We start from the raw sequence: 17,259 nt of genomic DNA on the forward strand, positions 1-17,259 counted from the left end.
AAGGGCGAGCAGAGATCGGGGTTCCATTCACGGTGTTTGCCATATTCTCATCTGAGATTGGCAATCAGGCTCGTGGGGTACCACAGATCGGTGCTCGGAGCTGGCAGCAGAGCTAATGCTGTACAGCTGGTGGGCCTGAGGGGTTTAAATGCTTGTTATCTACACATACAAATTAAGCATCTGCTCAGAATCTGCTCCGCTTCGGATGCAGGGCCTAGTGGCTGCCTCTGCTCTCCCAGGTTGGGTGTCATCTCCAGGAAGCTGCTGTTCCTGGCAGCCAGGATGGTGGGGCCATTTCCTATGCTGTAGCTAAAAGCAAACCCAGCACCTGGGCCTGGGTCTCGCCCAAAGCCTGGATATTTGTCCAGCCAGTGCGGGAAAAGGAGAAGCCTGTTCCGTCTCTTCCCCAACAGCTGAGCCACCTCGTGGGCCCCGCCCAGCAGCGGTCAGCACCGTGGTGCTAGGGCCAGGATGTCCCAAACCACAGCCGCTCTTACCCACCCTTAAGATTTTGGCCATGTCCTTTGCTTTTACGTCAACTCTATTAAAAACACCTTAAATTGGCTTTTAAAGTAATCTGTCATTGCTGTAGATGGAAAAGCAGTGTGGCTGCCCTAAATAGAAGGTAACTGAAAACCTGGCTAAGATTCTGCCAGAGGTGAGCCCGACGTCTGCTTTCTCATTGTTACAGGCAAGGTAGCATTAAACTGACTGCCTCTTTGAGGCGTTTAAGTGAATCTAAAGAATGAAAAATGGACCTTTTTCTCATAATGTCCTTCAATGTTATTTAATGCCTGTCAATCACCACCAACAATCATATTTCTCCTGGAAACGTGGGAAACACCTCAGTCTCCCCATCTGTAAGATGGGGATCATAACAGCACCTGTCTCCCTGGAGGACCGACACCAGATGAGATCACGCACGTGAAGTCGGAGCGGACGAGCCGCCAGGCTCATAGTACAGGCACTCAGAAGCTGGCTGTTATTATTCCTGTTCCATGGAGGAGAAAATGTGAGCCCTGTCATTAAAGAACTAAATAAGGCTTGAGCAAAAAAACCCCCAAACCCGAGCAAACTTCAAAGCAGCAAGGAGAGGGGACATAAAACCCCAAACACTTCATTTAACAATGGAAGACACTTTATTACTTTTTTAAAATCATCTCTCAACATTTCAACTCTTGGTAGAAATCAAATGTAAAACATCTGCATTTTTAAATTAGCACATATTTAACTATCTGAATCACAGCAACCTCACACTAGAAGATACACACCAGGAAGGAGCAGGGTCACAGCGTTTCCTATTCCAGTCCACGAACACAGTATCTCCATGGTGAAACGCACCCTGGACTGTCTCTCCCAGGACAAGCGAGTGGCTCCTGCTTTTGTCTGCCGTGTCAGTTACGTGGCATCACAGGTGGTTAAAGAGTGACTGTAGTGCTGGAGCGATCTGGAAACGGAAAGCTAGAGCTCTCGGGAGTGGGTGGCACTGACACTTCTGAAACGTGAAAAGGAAGAACAGCGAAGACGGATGCCCCAGAACGGGCTGGTCTTAGCAGGGAGGTTGGCTGAAATCCGGCTGTATATACACGTTGAATATCTACATGTGATCCACTAGATATATAAAAAAGAGCCAGAGAAGACTGAAAACCTTAAAATCACTCAACTGAGTTGGAAGGACATCAGCAAATTCACAGTGGCCTCAGGACTCAGCCAGATTTAAATTTGCTCAAGAGCTGAATACCTCCTTCTACCAGAAAACCCACTGCATGTAAATTCCTGTGACATTCCATACAGCACAAACACTTATGGCTAAAATAGATTATTAGTTCACAAGGAAGCGGCTTTATTTTCAAACTCTTGCCCCACTCCTGCTCTGCACCCCAAAAGGAAAATCCAGGGGTCAGTAATTCACAAGAGGAGATTAAGGGGCCTTCGGCTTTGGAAGCTTAGGCTCAGCTGAGAATCCCAGGGGACACGTCTCAGGGGCGCACGCCAACTCCCGCCCACTCTTAGTGCAAAAAGATCGCAAACATTGCAGAGTCCTGGAAACAGGTGAAGAGAAGAGGACTGAGATAGAGGGGTGGCAGGAATCCCAAATGATTCTCCTTCTGAAACGGGACTCCAGAAGAAGTGTGGAGTGCCAGGTTCACACTCAGCAAGTGGCAAAGGCCGGGCTGCAGATCTGCACGGAGGTTCCTGAATCGTCACTAGGCTACCAGACCTGTCGGCCCGCGCTAACCCCCTAGAACCCACTGGAGGTAGGTGTATAGAAACTTATTGTAGGGAAGACAGTGGCTCTCCACCACCTCAGGGACATCGGCTCTGCTCCTCTGCCCCCACACTCTCCGCTCTACCCTCGGGCTGTGGCCGGTGGAGGATACCACAGGGATGGGCTTGAGGCCCTCCCTTGGAAGACTAAAGAACCTGGGGCATTTTTATAAACAGCTACATAATTAATGTTTTAACCACTTTGAAACACACGGCAAGTTGAATATTTATTTAAAAATAAATCTCAAAAATATCTATTTACAGTACAGGAAGAGGGGCATGTGCAAATGACAGAAAGGGGAGAAGACAGTCCTGCTGCGGAAGGGCCACACGTCAACACGCTGGAGCAAAGTGCCAAACACCACGGGCTGGACTGCACTGTGGTGGCAACAGGAGGACATTCAGCTAACACTGGGCTCGGTTCACCTGTGAGACCTGGGTGGGGGAGCGAGGGGCGGGAGGTCAGGTGTCCGGGAAGGGGGAGGCGAAGGGATGAGCCACTGAAGAGGCCCAGTGTGGCCGGAGGGCTCATTTCACAAGCCAACAGGCCTCTAGCTCGCCACTCCAGGGGGGCATTTGGAGGTGACCTGGAGGGCCCTTCCTAGTCCCCGTTGGCTTTGTGCTGGGAGTGGCAGGCATGGCAAGAGTCCCAGAGATAGAAATTCTCTTTAAAAAAAAACCCAAACAACAGACTAGGGAGTGGAGAGATCAGCAAAAATTAATCTGAACGGAAGTGCCACCCTCTCCCTTGTCAGGAGACAAAGCAGCCACCAGCTGAAACACACGAGTCGCTAAGTGAACTCCACACGGTGCGGCCGGCCCCACGAGCCCCTGGCCCCCACGTGGTCAAGTGCAGGTCTCTGCTTCGAGATAACGCACGAACACGTCTTCCCCGGAAGCCAGACGGGTGAGCGGCGTAGCCCTTGGAGCAGGGAGGGGCGCGCCGAGCCTATCTGTACACGAGGTGGGGGAGCTGGGCGGACTTGTAGTTCAGCTGGTTGTTGGGCACGAACTTGTGCAGCTCGCTCTTTTTGCAGCAGGGGTCATAATGGTAGGCGCTGAGGCAGGCGTCGCAGGAGACTTTTGAACACTGGGTGCAGGTGTTGGTGGCACCGGGGCGGTTACAGAAGCCACAGCGGGAGGTGGCTGTGGGGGAGGGCTTGGGTTTGGAGTGGAGGTGTGGCAGCCGCTCGAGGCCCTGAGTCTGGCCTGCATACCTCTCCCGCAGGGACGGCCCGTGGGCCAGGCTGTCGTGGGCGGAGGCCTTGCTGGGAAAGGGGCCAGGTTTGGAGGCCGGAGGACAGGCGAGCAGGCTGTCACAGCGCTGGCAGAGGGAGGAGCTGCAGGACAGACCGCAGTTTTGGCACTTGGAGAGGGCAGACTCTTTGGCAGGGGGCGAGCGCTTGTGGTAGAGGGGATGGGCATCGTTTCTGAGCAGCCACACGTCCGGCCGCAGGGCGTCCTGCCTCCGGTACGTGCTCCGAGGTTCTGAGTCTGTGTACAGATCTACGTCATCCTGAGCGGAGAAGTATGTGCCACGCAGCAGGCCAAGGCCATTGTTGGAGGAGGGGGAAGGAAGGTCATCCGGGCTGCCGTGGGGGGAAGTGGACATGGTCAGGAGCGAGGGGGACGGGCGGATGATCTCATCCTTGAGGTCGTCCCCCAAGTCTGCTGCCACAGGCTCCTTGCGCAGGCTCAGCGAGGCCTTGAGGGGCGGCTTCCGGCTCTCCCAGTAGCTGTCGTAGGTATCTACCGACCTCGAGGGCTTGGTCACACGGGGCTTGTAGTAGTCCTTGGCCGCCCGCTCACTGGCTGACTTCTGGAGCGCCACACGGGCCATGGAGGCTGTTAGGTGCTCCCGGCCCTCAGCGCGCCGCCGCAGGGCATCGGAGCAGCCACGCACGTCCTCTGCGCTGCTCTTGCGCTCGCTCACCACGTCCAGCTCAGAGTAGCCCTTATCCTTGACTTGTGAGTGGATTTCCAGCATCTGCTCACACTCCACCTTGGCCAGAAAGAGTTCGAAGGAGACCATCTTCACCTGGAGGGTCTCCCCCAGCTCTCGGAGCTTGTACGCGGTCCCCAGCTCAGGCACATAGCCCATGTAGTTCAGGATTGCTCGGATGTCCTCCTCCAGTAAGGTCGACTTGACATAGTAAACGAAGGGGCCCGTGTAGGTCTGGAGAAGGGAGAGGGCAGAGAAAGAGAGGCAGCATGTTCTCTCTGGACACAGACGGAGACTGCGTCAAAGCCAGGAGAGCCAAGTCTGAACAGGAGCGCGGGGGAGAGGCAGGGGAGGGGCAGGAGTCCGCGTCGGTGCCTCACTGCGGCGGGCAGAGGCCAAGGCCGCCAGCAGCTCGGCTCACCGGCGCGAGGGAGCTCACACACCACTCCTTCCTCAAGTGCAGGAACAAGGCCACTGACTTCTCCATGGGGCAGCGGCCCCGCTCCATACAACAAGGGGATGGGGCAAACGCGGGGGAAGCAAGGGCATCGGATCGGGGGCAGAACATACGAGGAGCAACAAGAATGCTCCTTTCTGGTGTTTCTACGTAGGTGCGAAGAGTACGCCAGGCTGAAGGGCCCGATCGGGTGACACTCTCCTGAGCCATCACTGACTTTGGAGTGACTGAGGATTCTCTCTCTCAAATTCACCCTCCTCCCTCCTTCTGTTATCGCTTTGTCCAAAGTGTCTCTCTGGGTACCCGGACATGGCGGCAGCCTCCTAATGTCTCCCCGCCCTACTCCTGCCCCTCTACAATCTACTTCCCGTAAGACAGCCAGAAGGATTCTTTTCAAATGTAACCCTGATCCCAGCACTGCCTGGCCTCCCTGCCCACTTGGAATAAAGCCAAGCCCTCCGCCCCGGCTTCAAGGTCCTGCACAAGCGGGGTGCTGCCTACCTTTCCAACCTCACAGCTTCAGACATGCGCTGCGGGGCAGGGAGCCAGTTACGAGGGACACTGGACGACAGGCACAGTGGGGACCTGGGGGGTAATTCTGGTTGTTCTCTCAAAGGCAGTGGAGAGAGTGGGAGGGTCTGGGGGCAGAGGAGGGATGTGATCAGATGGGCACAAGCCCTCTCAAGACGGACTGGAAGCGGGGAGAAGGGAGACCAGAGCGGAGGGCCCGTCCCTAGACCTTACCTTGATGCTTCTGAACTCCTTCTTCCACGGGTAGAGGAAGAGGTTGACGCCCACCGTCTCGAGCACGCTGAAGGCAGACTGCAAAGCCCGCAGGCTGGAGGAGCTCAGCGAGCGCAGGGAGCTCTCCACCACCTCATAGAACTGGATCAGCCGGAATCGATAGAAGGGATCCAGCTTGTGCGCGCTGAGCAGGGTCGAGGCTGCCGCCCGCAGGTACTCCTCACTGCCGGACCGCTGCTTGCTGGGGGTGGTGTCCACTTGGCCCTCATGGAACTGCACGTACTTCCGAAATAAGTCATCCTTGTATTTCGTATCCATTGAACTGGGCTTCTCCATCGGATTCAGGGACGGGGGCTACCTTATCTCCTCCATGGCATCTGGGTTGGAGTCAGGGACATGACTAAAAGCACTGACATGTTGCTCGCCTGGACCAGCGGAGTGCTCTGGAAGGGGAAGAACCAGGAGCGTGTCATTCCTCGCAATAGTCCACACACCAGCTTGTGGCTGCTGAGGCAGGATAAGCAGCAGCACTGGCCTGAGCTACATGGGCACCACCAGCCCAGGGCCCCTTTCTGCTCATTCATTCGGCACATTTGCTGAACACGTACCACGTGAGGTTGCAGTGGAAACAAGACAGATAAGGCCCTTGACCTTGTTGAGCTCACCAATGAAAAATATGATTAGGGGCACCTACCCTGGTTTTTTGGTGAGAAGGAGGAGTTTTAAAAAGCCCCTGAGGCAGTAACGGTTAGACCTGAAGGATGAGGAGCTTCCCAGGCAAAGAGGGGGGCGAGGGTGTACCCCAGAAGCAGCGGCACGGACGAAGGCCCCGGGCTAACACTGCCAGTGCTCACCCTGTGCCAGGCACTGACACATGCTCGCCGGCCGTCTTCTTAAACAACCCCGGGAAATAGGTACCATTGTTGTCCCCATTTTACAGATGTAAAAACTGAGACATAGAGACGGTAAGAAACTTGCCCAAAGTTACAGAACTGTTAAGAGGCAGAGCTGAGATCAGAGCTGTGGCAGTCGGGCTCCAAAGTCCGTGCCCTTCACCACCACACCCTGCTTTCCTGAGGCAGGAAGGAGACTGGCATGTGAACAGAGAGAAGCCAAGTGTGGCTGCGGCAGCAGAGAGGAGGGGAGTGACAAGAGATGGAGCCGCAGGCTTAAGCAGGAGCCTGTTCTCCAAGGCCTCAAAGAGCACATTAAAAATTTTACATTTTATTCAAAGAACCATAGGAAGCGCCTGAGGAGTTCAAAGCACGGGAAAGAGGGACACATCACATCGACAGTTTTAAAGAGAGACCATGCTGGCTGCTGGCCCCTGGAGAGGGCTGTCATCCGCCTTCACAGGCCTGCATTCCCCTTTACCTTAAGAGCAGTTTATGGCCCCACTGGGAGAGAAGAGGACATTCTGAGCTGGGACACACTGGATTTATACACTCTTGCTGTCTGCCTGGCTACTTGTTAGGAGCATGTGTACAGCTGCAGCAATATTCGTGGCGCCCACAATGCTGGCAGCAAACCTGGATTCATCGAGGGATACTGCCAGGCCCGGGGGAGGCCACACAGCACAGGGGTTGCACACAGATTCCGAAGCCAGACGGCCCGGTGTCAGTCCTGGGTCTGCTGCTGTAGGTCACTTGGGCAAATTCCTCAACCTCTCTGGGCCTCAGTTTTCTCCTCTGAAAAAGGAGGTGAACAATGGGACCTAGAGTCCAGAGCTGGTGGGAGGATTATGTGCCATCAGTATAGAAAGCTCTGCACAGATGCCAGCTCAAAGTAAGCCCTTGACACTTACAAGCAGCCATTCCCGGGGCCTGAAGGTGTGCCACCCGCCATGATGCCAAGCATCCTCGAGGGGTCAGATCCGAGCAGGACAAATGTCTCCTACAGGTGGTGGATGTGCGTGTTCGCACTCGCCTGTCCTGCCAGTGCTGACCAGGCTCCATGGGCGCAGGCCTCGGGCCTGAACACAGCAACTAACCTAAGCACGGCGATTCACACGCCTGCTGTCTGAGCCGGGGAGGCTCTGCCGGCTGTGGGGGATGGCAAGGGATGCGGAAGAAGCGGCAGTGGGATGGGAGGGACACATGGAGTCCTCTCGCAGATCTGAGTTCAGCTCAGGGAGTCCTAAGAGCCCAAAGCCTGGCAACCATCATCAGGTCAATAAAACCATCCCTGTCTCCACAAGCACCCGTCTGGCTTCTCCAGAGTTTTGGGGAGCCTCTCAGGGGTCTTAACTGTGAGGTGAGGGGTGAGATGTGCAGGAGACCTAGGGACACGGAGAGGCCACCTCTCCCACCTATGGCCCTGCAGGCAGCCCAGTGCTTCAGGAACCACAGAACAAGTGCGCCTGGGGGCACACGAGGCAGATGCCAGCCCACTTAGGATCAACTTCTACCTCTGGACCAAGGTCAAAGGTTCTGCGTGGTCAGCGGCCGCTCACCCCCCATAGCAGTCTGCCCTTTCCCCTCCCTTCCCCCACACGGACCTTTCTGTCTGTTCCTCAAACACGTCAAGCTCCTTTCTATCTCAGGACCTTTGTCCATTGCTTTCTTTTGCATGCTCTTCCTCTGGTTCTTCCCAGAGCTGCTCACTCCCGTCATTCAGGCCTCAAGCTCAAATGTCACCCCTCAGAGGCCCTCCCACCTCCCCAGTCCCTTGTGACCCCCTTATCCTGGGATAATCACCATTGGAAATTATCGACTTTATTTACTTCTTTACCCGCTTCCTCTCTTGGTATCCTCCTGTCACCCCCAGAGCTCCACAGCAGCAAGGACCACATCTGTTTTGTTCACCACGATGCCTAACACAGAGCCTGGCACACAGATGAAATGAATGATGCAAAGGCTGTAAGCATTCACGATGCCACTCCTTTAGTTTCTCACTTAGTTGTCCCAAGAATCCTGGGAGATCAGCTGGAGAGAGAAGGAACAGAGGCTCCAGGACTGACATGATGTAAGTAGCTCGGGGCTAGGAAAAGGCGGACTAGAGATGCAGGCCTGGCAGGCCTGGCCTCCGGCTTCCTCCTGAGTCCCTCCCACCCCCTAGGATTCCTGAGTTCAACAGGCATTTATGCAGCGCCAACCTTGCCCAAGGCCCTGTGCTAGGCTGCAGTGGGGGGATTTGGGGTGGGGAAGGGGCAGTAGGGGAAGCAGTTAAGAAGACATAGCCTTGCCCTCAATTCCAGTTGAAAGAGCTTACCGTCTAGTATCAAAGTACGTATGTTCTCTCAAAAAACAGAACTGTATTGCAACCTGAGAGAACCATCACTGTCCCTGGTAACAGAAACCCATATGCATCGACCATTTTTTATTTATCTAAGAGAAGCTTTCATCGTGCCTCTGGCCCCAGGGACTGTTTTTTGGCACAGCTGAGGACAATTTAAACAGGGGGACAGCAAGCCTCCTAAACACTGCTGTGACTTTTCCTCAAGGAAGTCAGCCTTGAGCCCACAGAGGCTAATTTTTTTTTACAATGTCAGCCACCCTCGAGCTCTGCGTCTGCTGCTCTGTAATCACGCCACAGTCCACACCTTTGTTTGTTGCTGGCAAACAATAAACAAGGCAAAGGGACCCAAATAGCCCAGCTGGTGTTCAAAATCTTCAAGTCAAGGATGGGAAACCCATCCAAGAAGAATCTTGAACCAAGCTAGGTAGGCGAGGAAAAAGGTGGAAGAAAATGAATGCTAAAAGATAATTAAAGAGAAGGAAACGAACAATTACTGAGGTCCTACTATGTGCTGAGCATTGGGCTTTCTGCTTTAACTGCATCATCCTGTTTAACCCTCACAACAATGAGGAAACCAAGGCCCGGCCGTTAAACAAGCTGCCCATCAGAGCTTCAGAGAGGCCCAGTGGAATCTGAACCTGGGTTGGCAGGTCCTGAGGCCCCAGCTTCTTCCCATTTATCTCACTCACTTATTGTTACAATTAGCACCGTGCACCAAGAGATTAGTACCTGAGGGCCCTCTGCTAAGTGCTTGACGAAAATCAGTAAAACCCACGACAGCCCCAAGGTTACAGAAGAGGAAACTGAGGCTCAGAGAGGTGAAGTCCCTTGTCCCAAATTACAAAGCTAGGAAGAAGTGGATCTGAGATCCGAACCTAGGTCTGATGTCAAAACCCTGCCTCAAGCTCTGAGCCACGCTGCTTTTAAGCAAAGCCGTCCTGTGGCATCGTCTGCTGGACAGCTCTACTTGAAAGGGCCCTAGGGCAGGGCGAGCAGAGCTGAGTTCTAAAAATTCCTATAGTAGCAAAATTCACATCTTCCCACACAGAACCAGGCTGGAAGAACCACCAATCTCTTTATGATGTAAGCTCAAAGGCCAAGGGAAGAGGCTGGCCGGAGACCGGCCAGCGATGAAGCAGCTGACATCATCTCTCCCGAATACATTTTCTGAGAATACGGGCTGCACTGTAGCTGGCCGTAGCTGGTATCTTTTCTGAGCACAGAGCCGGTAATTTATTCCCGGTATTCTGCAAGAACAAAAAAAAACACACTCTCTGCAAAAACAGCGTGGTTACAGGAGACCAAGACAGAGCAGTGACAGGAGCCGATAATTTCTCCAAGCAACCCGAGGATTGGAACACCAAGATGTGCCAGTCTGGCAGAAAAAAAAAAAAATGGCACTGTGAGCATCTCTAACAGAGTCAGGCGGGTGCCCAGAGCCAACAGGCCTGGTCAGCACTTCCTGCACCCACAATCTGGGCCCCCTCCGAACAGCAAATCAATGAAGGGAGAGAGACGGCTGTCAGGGAGATGGTGGTTCTCTGTTATTTTTGAAACATCTCAAAAGACGGCCGTATCTGTTTAAAACCCCACTGAATGGCACTGAAATGATTCTGGGTAGCAAAGCACTGGCTTGGCTTTTCCTCAGCTGGCCCATTCAAGCAGAAACGTTCCCCCAGCAGCATCCAAAGGCCCCCCTCCCTGCACAGGCAGAAGCTATTTTGGTCCGGGCACTGCCCCAGTCCACAGCGGACAGATCCCTGGTTCAGCTTCCTCCGGCTCCGAGTTCCCTGGCCTCCACAGGGCAGCAAGGGGAGAGCAGCTCCACCCGCCACCTCCGCAGCCCACTCCTGCTCTCATTTCGAGCCCGAGGCCCCCTGAGACACATCCAACGCACCTTCCACTGGCTGGGAAACACCGGAGGGTCCCCACATCCCAACCAGATCCCAGAGAAATTTACAGAGGCCTTCCAAATCCCTGAAAATAACCTCAGCATGCCGAAAGCAGGCTTGCCCGGTGGCAGCTGCCTCTCCGAGGAGCTCTGAAGGAAGCAGCCTCCCCGCCCTGCAGGCGACAGAAGCTGGCGGCTGCTTTTCCCCGCCTGGTCACTCCTCCTGCCTGGGAGCGCCACCGCAGTTGCGAAAAACAGCTTCGTCCCAAACTCGGGCCCTCCCCACGGGTTTGTGAATGAATTCCCCGCAGCGATCATTTACTGGACGCCTGCTGTATGCCCGAGGCCGAGCTTCGCACGCATACCCCCCCACCCCCACCGAGGCGCTCGCAGGCAGGTTCACTCCATGTAACTCATCAGGCAACTGAGGCTCAGAAGACCAAGTGACTTGTCCAAGGTCACACCGCCAGTACAAACCCGGGCCTGCTGCCGGAGACCGGGGGCCACGGCGCGGCAACCGCCTGGGAGCGGGATGTCCTGCTGAGCGAGTCGCCGAAAGGGGGTGTTCCTCCTGAGCCGCCCCGGGCCGCCCGCGGCCGTTCCCGAAGCCTGCGAGGCCGCCCCCGGGGCCGTGGGGGTCCCGAGCCAAGCTGGGCCGCCGGGCGCCCAAGAGGCGGCCCCGCCCGTCGCCCCCGCCGCCGCGAGGGGCCCCCGCGCCCGGGCCGGCCGAGCCCCGCCGAGTCGGGCGCTCCTCCGCCCGGGAAGCCCCGGAGGCCGTTTCCGCCCGCGGCCGCCTCGCACTCACCCCGGCCCCGCCGCCGAGGACCCCGGTCGAGCGAAGCAGGAGGAGCCGCGGCGCCGCCGGAGCCGGGCCCGCCCGGGCTCTGCCGCTCCGGCCGGCTACAGGGCACCGCGACCAGGACCCCGGGCCCGCCGCGACCCGGAAGCACTCAGCCACGGCGTGACGTCCCGCGGAGGCGGGTCCAGAGGGGGGCCGGGCCGCGGCTGCGCGCTGGGCCCGGGCGAGGCCGAGGCCCCCGGGCGGCGGCGGTGGCGGCGGCGGAGGCGGCGGAGACGGCGGAGGCGGCGGGGCCCGACGAGCGAGCCCAGGAGCCGCCGAACTCCGCTCTGGGGCCCCGAGGGCCGCGGCCGCGGCGGGGTCTCGGACCCGGAAGCAAATGGACCGGAAGTGACGCGCGCCGCGGCCCCAGGATGGCGGCTGGCCGGGTTGTCATGGGAACCGGTCTGAGCCGGGCGGCGGAGGCTCAGAGCTGTGAGCGCAGCCCGCGGACCGCGGCTTCCGCCGCCCGGACTTGCCCCCCTCCAGGTGACCGAGAGCTGCGCTCCCGACCGCGCCTGAGCTGATGGCTGGACCCCCTCGCCCCATTTTACGGACGGAAATACCGAGAGCAAGTGAGATGCGCGGGATCACGCGAGACTGAATCCCGCCTTGGGAGCATTGTTGACGTTACAGGCTGTCGTTAAGACCGGGGCCCCAACTTTGCCTTTGCCACTTCCTAGCTGCGTGACACGGGGCAAATTACTTAACCTCTCTGAGCCTCAGCTTTTTCACCTGTAAAATGGAACAATTGTACCGCCTCCTGGGATTCATGTGAGAATTAATATATAGAAACCAGTTATTACAGTAGTTGGCGTATAGTAGAGATCTAAATACATTTTGTTTTTTTAAGTAGTTAAGTCAAAGAAAATGACCGGTCTCTGCCCTCAACTTCCCTTGGGGAAAACGATGCCAAAATATTGCCTCCTAGCCTTGTGACTTTTCACCAGGCACCTGCAGTACCTGCGTGGTCTACACTGACGTTAATCCTGGTAGCTTGTCATTTCACTTCGTGGATTTGTCTATACTCCCACCCACCACGTTGACTCTGGGCTCCCCGAGGACTCGGCTTTTGTGGGTCACCACTCACTGAATCCCTAGTGTTTGCAAAGTGCCTGGCACGTACTCAAGACTGTGTTGAACACGTTTGCGATTGAACCGTTCATTCTCTCTCTCTAACTTACTCCAGCCACTTATTCAAGACTCAGAGCCCACCCCATGCCAAGTTCTCTTCCTCCACGTGCTCTTGGCTCCCTGCACTTACCGTGCTCTTCCACCCTTCTGCCTCTGAGCCTCTATATGCTCTTCCCTCAGTGTGAATGTTCTTCCCCTCACCTCCTTCCTTGCTTTCTTGACTTCCAGCCCCAGCTCAGTCCTCACATCCTTTCTGAAGCGTTTTCTGATTCCTCCAGGCAAAGATCCACCTTCCTCTGGTTCCCCACAACACTGTCTTTCATAATTTTATCTGAGCTCTTACTGCAGTGGATTATATGTATTTTTAAACCTGACACCCCCACAAGACCTGGCGCTCCTTACTCCTCTGTGTTTCCCCTGAGCTCTGCACATGTCTGATCAGGAGGCGCCCAACAGATGTTCCTTGGCTGCAGGACTCTTTGTCCCAGCCTTGGTGTCCCCAGCTGAAGCCGGGGGGTCTTGTCTCAGGAGGGAATGACATCGTACCTGGGGAAGCATTTGGAGAAGGAGCAGCCTGCTGTTCCTGCAGCAGCAGTGACTATATTTATCTGGTGCTGTCCTAGCACCGCACAAGGTCTTTGTGCACTTCAGCCTTTATCAGCTCAGGTTTAAGCTCCTCTCTTAATCACCTGCAAGGGAATGGTGTTTACAGGGATTCCAGCTGAGAAAAACTGGCCCACCTGAATTCTCTGCCTTTGCAGCAACTCACAACTGACCTTTGGAAACTGTTGCGGGACTGCATGAGACTGCTAATAAGTCCCTTGCAGCTCCGTGGTTCTGTGGCAGCCAAAAGGGAAACAGAGTTTGCAGAAGGCTTTACCAGTAGGAAACCCTGGTCATCGAGACTCGGTGACATTTCATATCAGAAAAGACCCAAAGTCTCCGAAGAGAGTCGTGTGTCTCATCTTTTAGACGAGGTTGAAGGCCTGAGATTCCTCTGCTTGGTAATGTGGAACCGCATGAGCATCTCTCCAGATTTTATTACATAATGATTCGCAGGTTATGTAACAGTCATGACAATGATCAGGCACCTCTACTTGCTAAGAGCCAACAACACGAACAATCTACCTACTTCTTTCTATTTTTTAGGCGTTTTTCTCATCACAAAAGTAGCACATGAATTCCAATGATGCAGACGTGTGTAGAACGAAAAATGAAAAAGAAAAGCAACCCTAGGACCCAGCAGTTTGATTTCTTGGAATCTACTAGAGAAACCAGCGTACATGCACCAAGAAACCTGTTGCGTCGTTGTTTGTAATGCAAAATCAAAACCAGAACCATGCTAAATGTCCGTCAGTAGGGGAGTGGTGTGTCCGTGCTGATGACTAGGGTGTGTCACTGAAAAAGATGATGGAAACCTGTGTACCTCTGCAGGACGTGCCCTGAAATGGAAACCGTATTGTCTAAGGGTGTGTATAAGTGTATAAAGTCAGCGGGAGACAGTAATGCAAATATCGATCATGTGTTTTTTAAATCTTGTCACAAATACATATTATGTGATTTTTATTAATATATTTCTCTCCCAGAAGTCAGTAAGCTCCATGAGGACATAACTGTATCTGTTTTGCTCACAATTATATCACTACTGTCTGCCATAGATGCACTTCCCACACACAAACGGGAGTCCAACAGTGTTTCTGAACAAAGTTTTTATTAAATGCCAGGATTTATGTTAGATTTAAGGGGCGTAACTGTGAGCAAGACAGACACAGCGCCTGCCCTCAAGGAGCGCACAGTCGCCTTATCAGAAAGAATAAAACAGGAGTAGGATGAACTAAATACCCGTAATTCCGGGATAGAAGGTGGTAAATGTTATGAGAGCGGCATAGAGCTTAAAGAATGGAGACGTGACCTCCGACAGGGCGAACTGGGGACAGCCCCACAGAGGAGGTGGCGTTGGAGCTGGGCTCTGAGTGAGCTGGGCACTTGAGGATGTCCAGCTTTCCTTCCAGCTGGAGGGAAGAAAACAATCAAAAGCAAGGAGTGGAAATTGAGACTCAGCTGCCTACAAGCATGTAAGGTGGGCGCAACTAGGTGCTTGAGTACCAGTCTCATACTAGATAGTACTGGGCACAGTGGTAATGTAGCCTAACGTAACGATGATTCAGTCAACAATGGACTGCATAGATGACAGCGGTCCCCTAAGATTAGTGCCATCTAGCCTAGGTGTGGTAGGCTAGACCCTCTAGGTTAGTGTGCGTGCACCCTCTGACGTTCACACAACAAAGAAACTGCCCAATGGCGCTCAGAACGTGTCCCCGTGGTTACGTGGTGTATGACCGTACCTGGCTCACAGTAGGCATTCAATAAGTACTTTAGTGAGAAAACAAATACTGTTGAACCCCCACCCTGCTGATTGTTGCCAGTTTCCTGGCTGATTATGATCCGATATCCAGGTTTCTGAAGAGGAGTTAGAAGTCCAGATTTGTAAGTGAAATTTCTCAGTTATAAACACTCTGTGTAAATAGACTTCCTGGTTCTGTGTGCCAAGAGAGCCTACAAGAAATGACACCCCTAGAGCAACAAGCACCTAGCACCCAGATCTTACTTCCTAACTGCCATTCTCCACTAAAAGGAACCAAGTGTTCTTGGAGAAATCACTGAGTCTCGGGGCTGGGGCAAGGAACGTGAGCCTGGAACGTCTTATTGAGCCAGAAAGTAAGGAAATGTCAAACGAATGATGGGACTTGTTAAAAGACACAAAAGCCAGGTTGAGGGGTTCCTACTGGCTGAATCTGGGACAATCTGAACATTAAAGTAAATAATGATATTAACAAATTATAATTCCTTAGGGGGGAAAAAAGAAGAAACCATGATCCCATACTGATATTAAACATAAAATACGGTGTTTGCCAGAGGAATGCATCCGAGGGCTGTGTGTGGCCCTGGGTGCCAGGTCTGACCCTTGCACTAAGGAGGAGCAAGGAACAATGAGTAGTTCATCTGGTTAGAGATATGAGTGCACAAGACAAGCTAGGAAATCGGGGTGATGCAAGATCAGCCTGGTCTTTGAGGATCTTGAATGTCACTCCAAGAGTCCGGATTTGACCCTGTGGGCACCTGGGAGCCACTGAAGGTCTGTGAGCAGGAGAGATGGTGATCACAGCCCTGGCTCTGCAGAGCAGGTATTTGGGGCATGGATGCAACAGGGTATGGTAGACAGGAAATCAGGATTTAAGGTCATTAGAAACATGGCACAGTGAACAGAAATGACCCTGCAGCCAATAGCCCTGGCTTCCAGTCCCTGGCACAGCATTTGGTAGCCTCACAGTTTGGGCAAGTCATTCACTCTCAGCCCCTCCAGGAGGCTGGACTCTGGAGCCAGAATGTGTGGGTTCAGCTGCGCTACTTACTATGTATGATCTTGGGCAAATTAACCTCACTTCTCTGTGCCTCAGTTTCTTCATCTGTGAGATGAGAAAGATAACAGTAGTGCCTGCTTCCATATGGGTTGTGAGATAGTCCACGTGAGCACTTGGCATAGTAAGTGCCCATTAAGCGTGAGCTATTGTATCAGCGCTTTTTGTTAAATAGGATAATGCGTGGGGAGAACTTGACCCAAAGCCTGGAAGAGAGTCAGCCTGCAGGCGGTGTTGTCCATGATGAGGGTCATTGCTGTGCAACACGAATGTGCCGGGAGCTGGCAATTCTGTCTGCTGCTCAAAGCTCAGCATTCATTCTGACCTCCCACAGGTGGAGGCAGCGCTGGGGGAGGTTCGTAGCCCGAAGAGGCATGCCTGGAAATGAAGCTGGCACAGTGAGCTTCTTCACTATCAGTAAGAGGCTTGCTTCCCCCTTTTTCTCTAAATATAAACCCAACTGTCAATTGCTTCACAGTCTTCATGTCTGCCGCAGGAGCCACCCACAAGTCCAAAGGTAACCGGGCTGGCTGAAGGCTGGTCCTTAGCGTGATCCGCCCAGCCCAGCCCCGCTCCCTGGAGACACAGGTCATGGGGTTGGATGTGCACCACTCAGCTCCTCCTCTGGTGATTCTGAATTGCTCCTGAAAACAGTAACTCAGAGGTTGGGAGCTCCCGATATGTACTTTACTGATCTCTTAAAGAATTGGGTTTCAAAGCCTGTGCACTGAAACCGACCGTCTCTGCCCTTCCCTTGAAGCAGGCCAGGGAAAGCCACAAACAGGTTGTCTTTGTTCCATAGCAACGTCCTCCCAAGGCAGGAGGGCAAAGTAAACTCTGAAGCCAAAAGGCCTGAGTTCAGATCCCAGCTCTGCCACTTTCCAGCTGTGTGACTTTGGACAAGCTACCTGACCCCTGCAGACCTCGGTTTCCTTATCGGTAAGATGAGATTAATAGGAGTAAGTACCCCAAGGATGCTGAGAGATTGAATGAGCTCAGACAGGGCGCCAGCAGACAGTGAGCAGTGGAGACAAGCCAGCTATGAGTATTCTTAACTCAGAGTCACGGAGCCTGCCAGGCTGGGGTGCACAGTCGGCCTCAGACGATGGGGAAGGTGACTGGGCTTGACGCCATTCTGGTCAATCCTGGGCACCTTGCGTTTGTGCTGCTCCCAAGAATAGACTTTTATAACATGCAGAATATATAAAGAACTCCTACAACTCAAGAACAACAGGACAACCCAATTTAAAAATGGGCAGAGGACTTGAATAGATATTTCTCCAGAGGAGATATACAAGCAGCCAATAAGCACATGGAAAAGTACTCAAC

At 53.9% G+C, this 17,259-nt stretch overlaps 1 protein-coding gene across 4 annotated transcripts; it reads right to left on the reverse strand.

The window, feature by feature from the left end:
* Positions 1-2,482: 2,482 nt before the first annotated feature.
* On the reverse strand, positions 2,483-11,508 carry SPATA2 (spermatogenesis associated 2). Of its 4 annotated transcripts, none has more exons than XM_044748218.2 (5): positions 11,345-11,486; positions 9,524-9,895; positions 8,142-8,335; positions 5,412-5,854; positions 2,483-4,444 (listed from the first exon to the last, which is right to left on the reverse strand). In XM_044748218.2, the coding sequence occupies exons 4-5, from the start codon at positions 5,745-5,747 to the stop codon at positions 3,218-3,220; spliced, it is 1,563 nt and encodes a 520-aa protein (XP_044604153.1). In that variant the 5' UTR covers positions 5,748-5,854; positions 8,142-8,335; positions 9,524-9,895; positions 11,345-11,486; the 3' UTR covers positions 2,483-3,217. The 4 variants fall into 4 exon arrangements, with proteins under 4 accessions (XP_044604153.1, XP_044604155.1, XP_070342214.1 ...); XM_044748220.2 differs by having other exon boundaries at positions 8,134-8,335; XM_070486113.1 differs by having other exon boundaries at positions 8,108-9,895.
* Between the last annotated feature and the right edge of the window lie 5,751 nt (positions 11,509-17,259).

The sequence above is a fragment of the Equus asinus genome, chromosome 15, assembly GCF_041296235.1.
Source record: "Equus asinus isolate D_3611 breed Donkey chromosome 15, EquAss-T2T_v2, whole genome shotgun sequence".
NCBI lineage: Eukaryota > Metazoa > Chordata > Mammalia > Perissodactyla > Equidae > Equus > Equus asinus.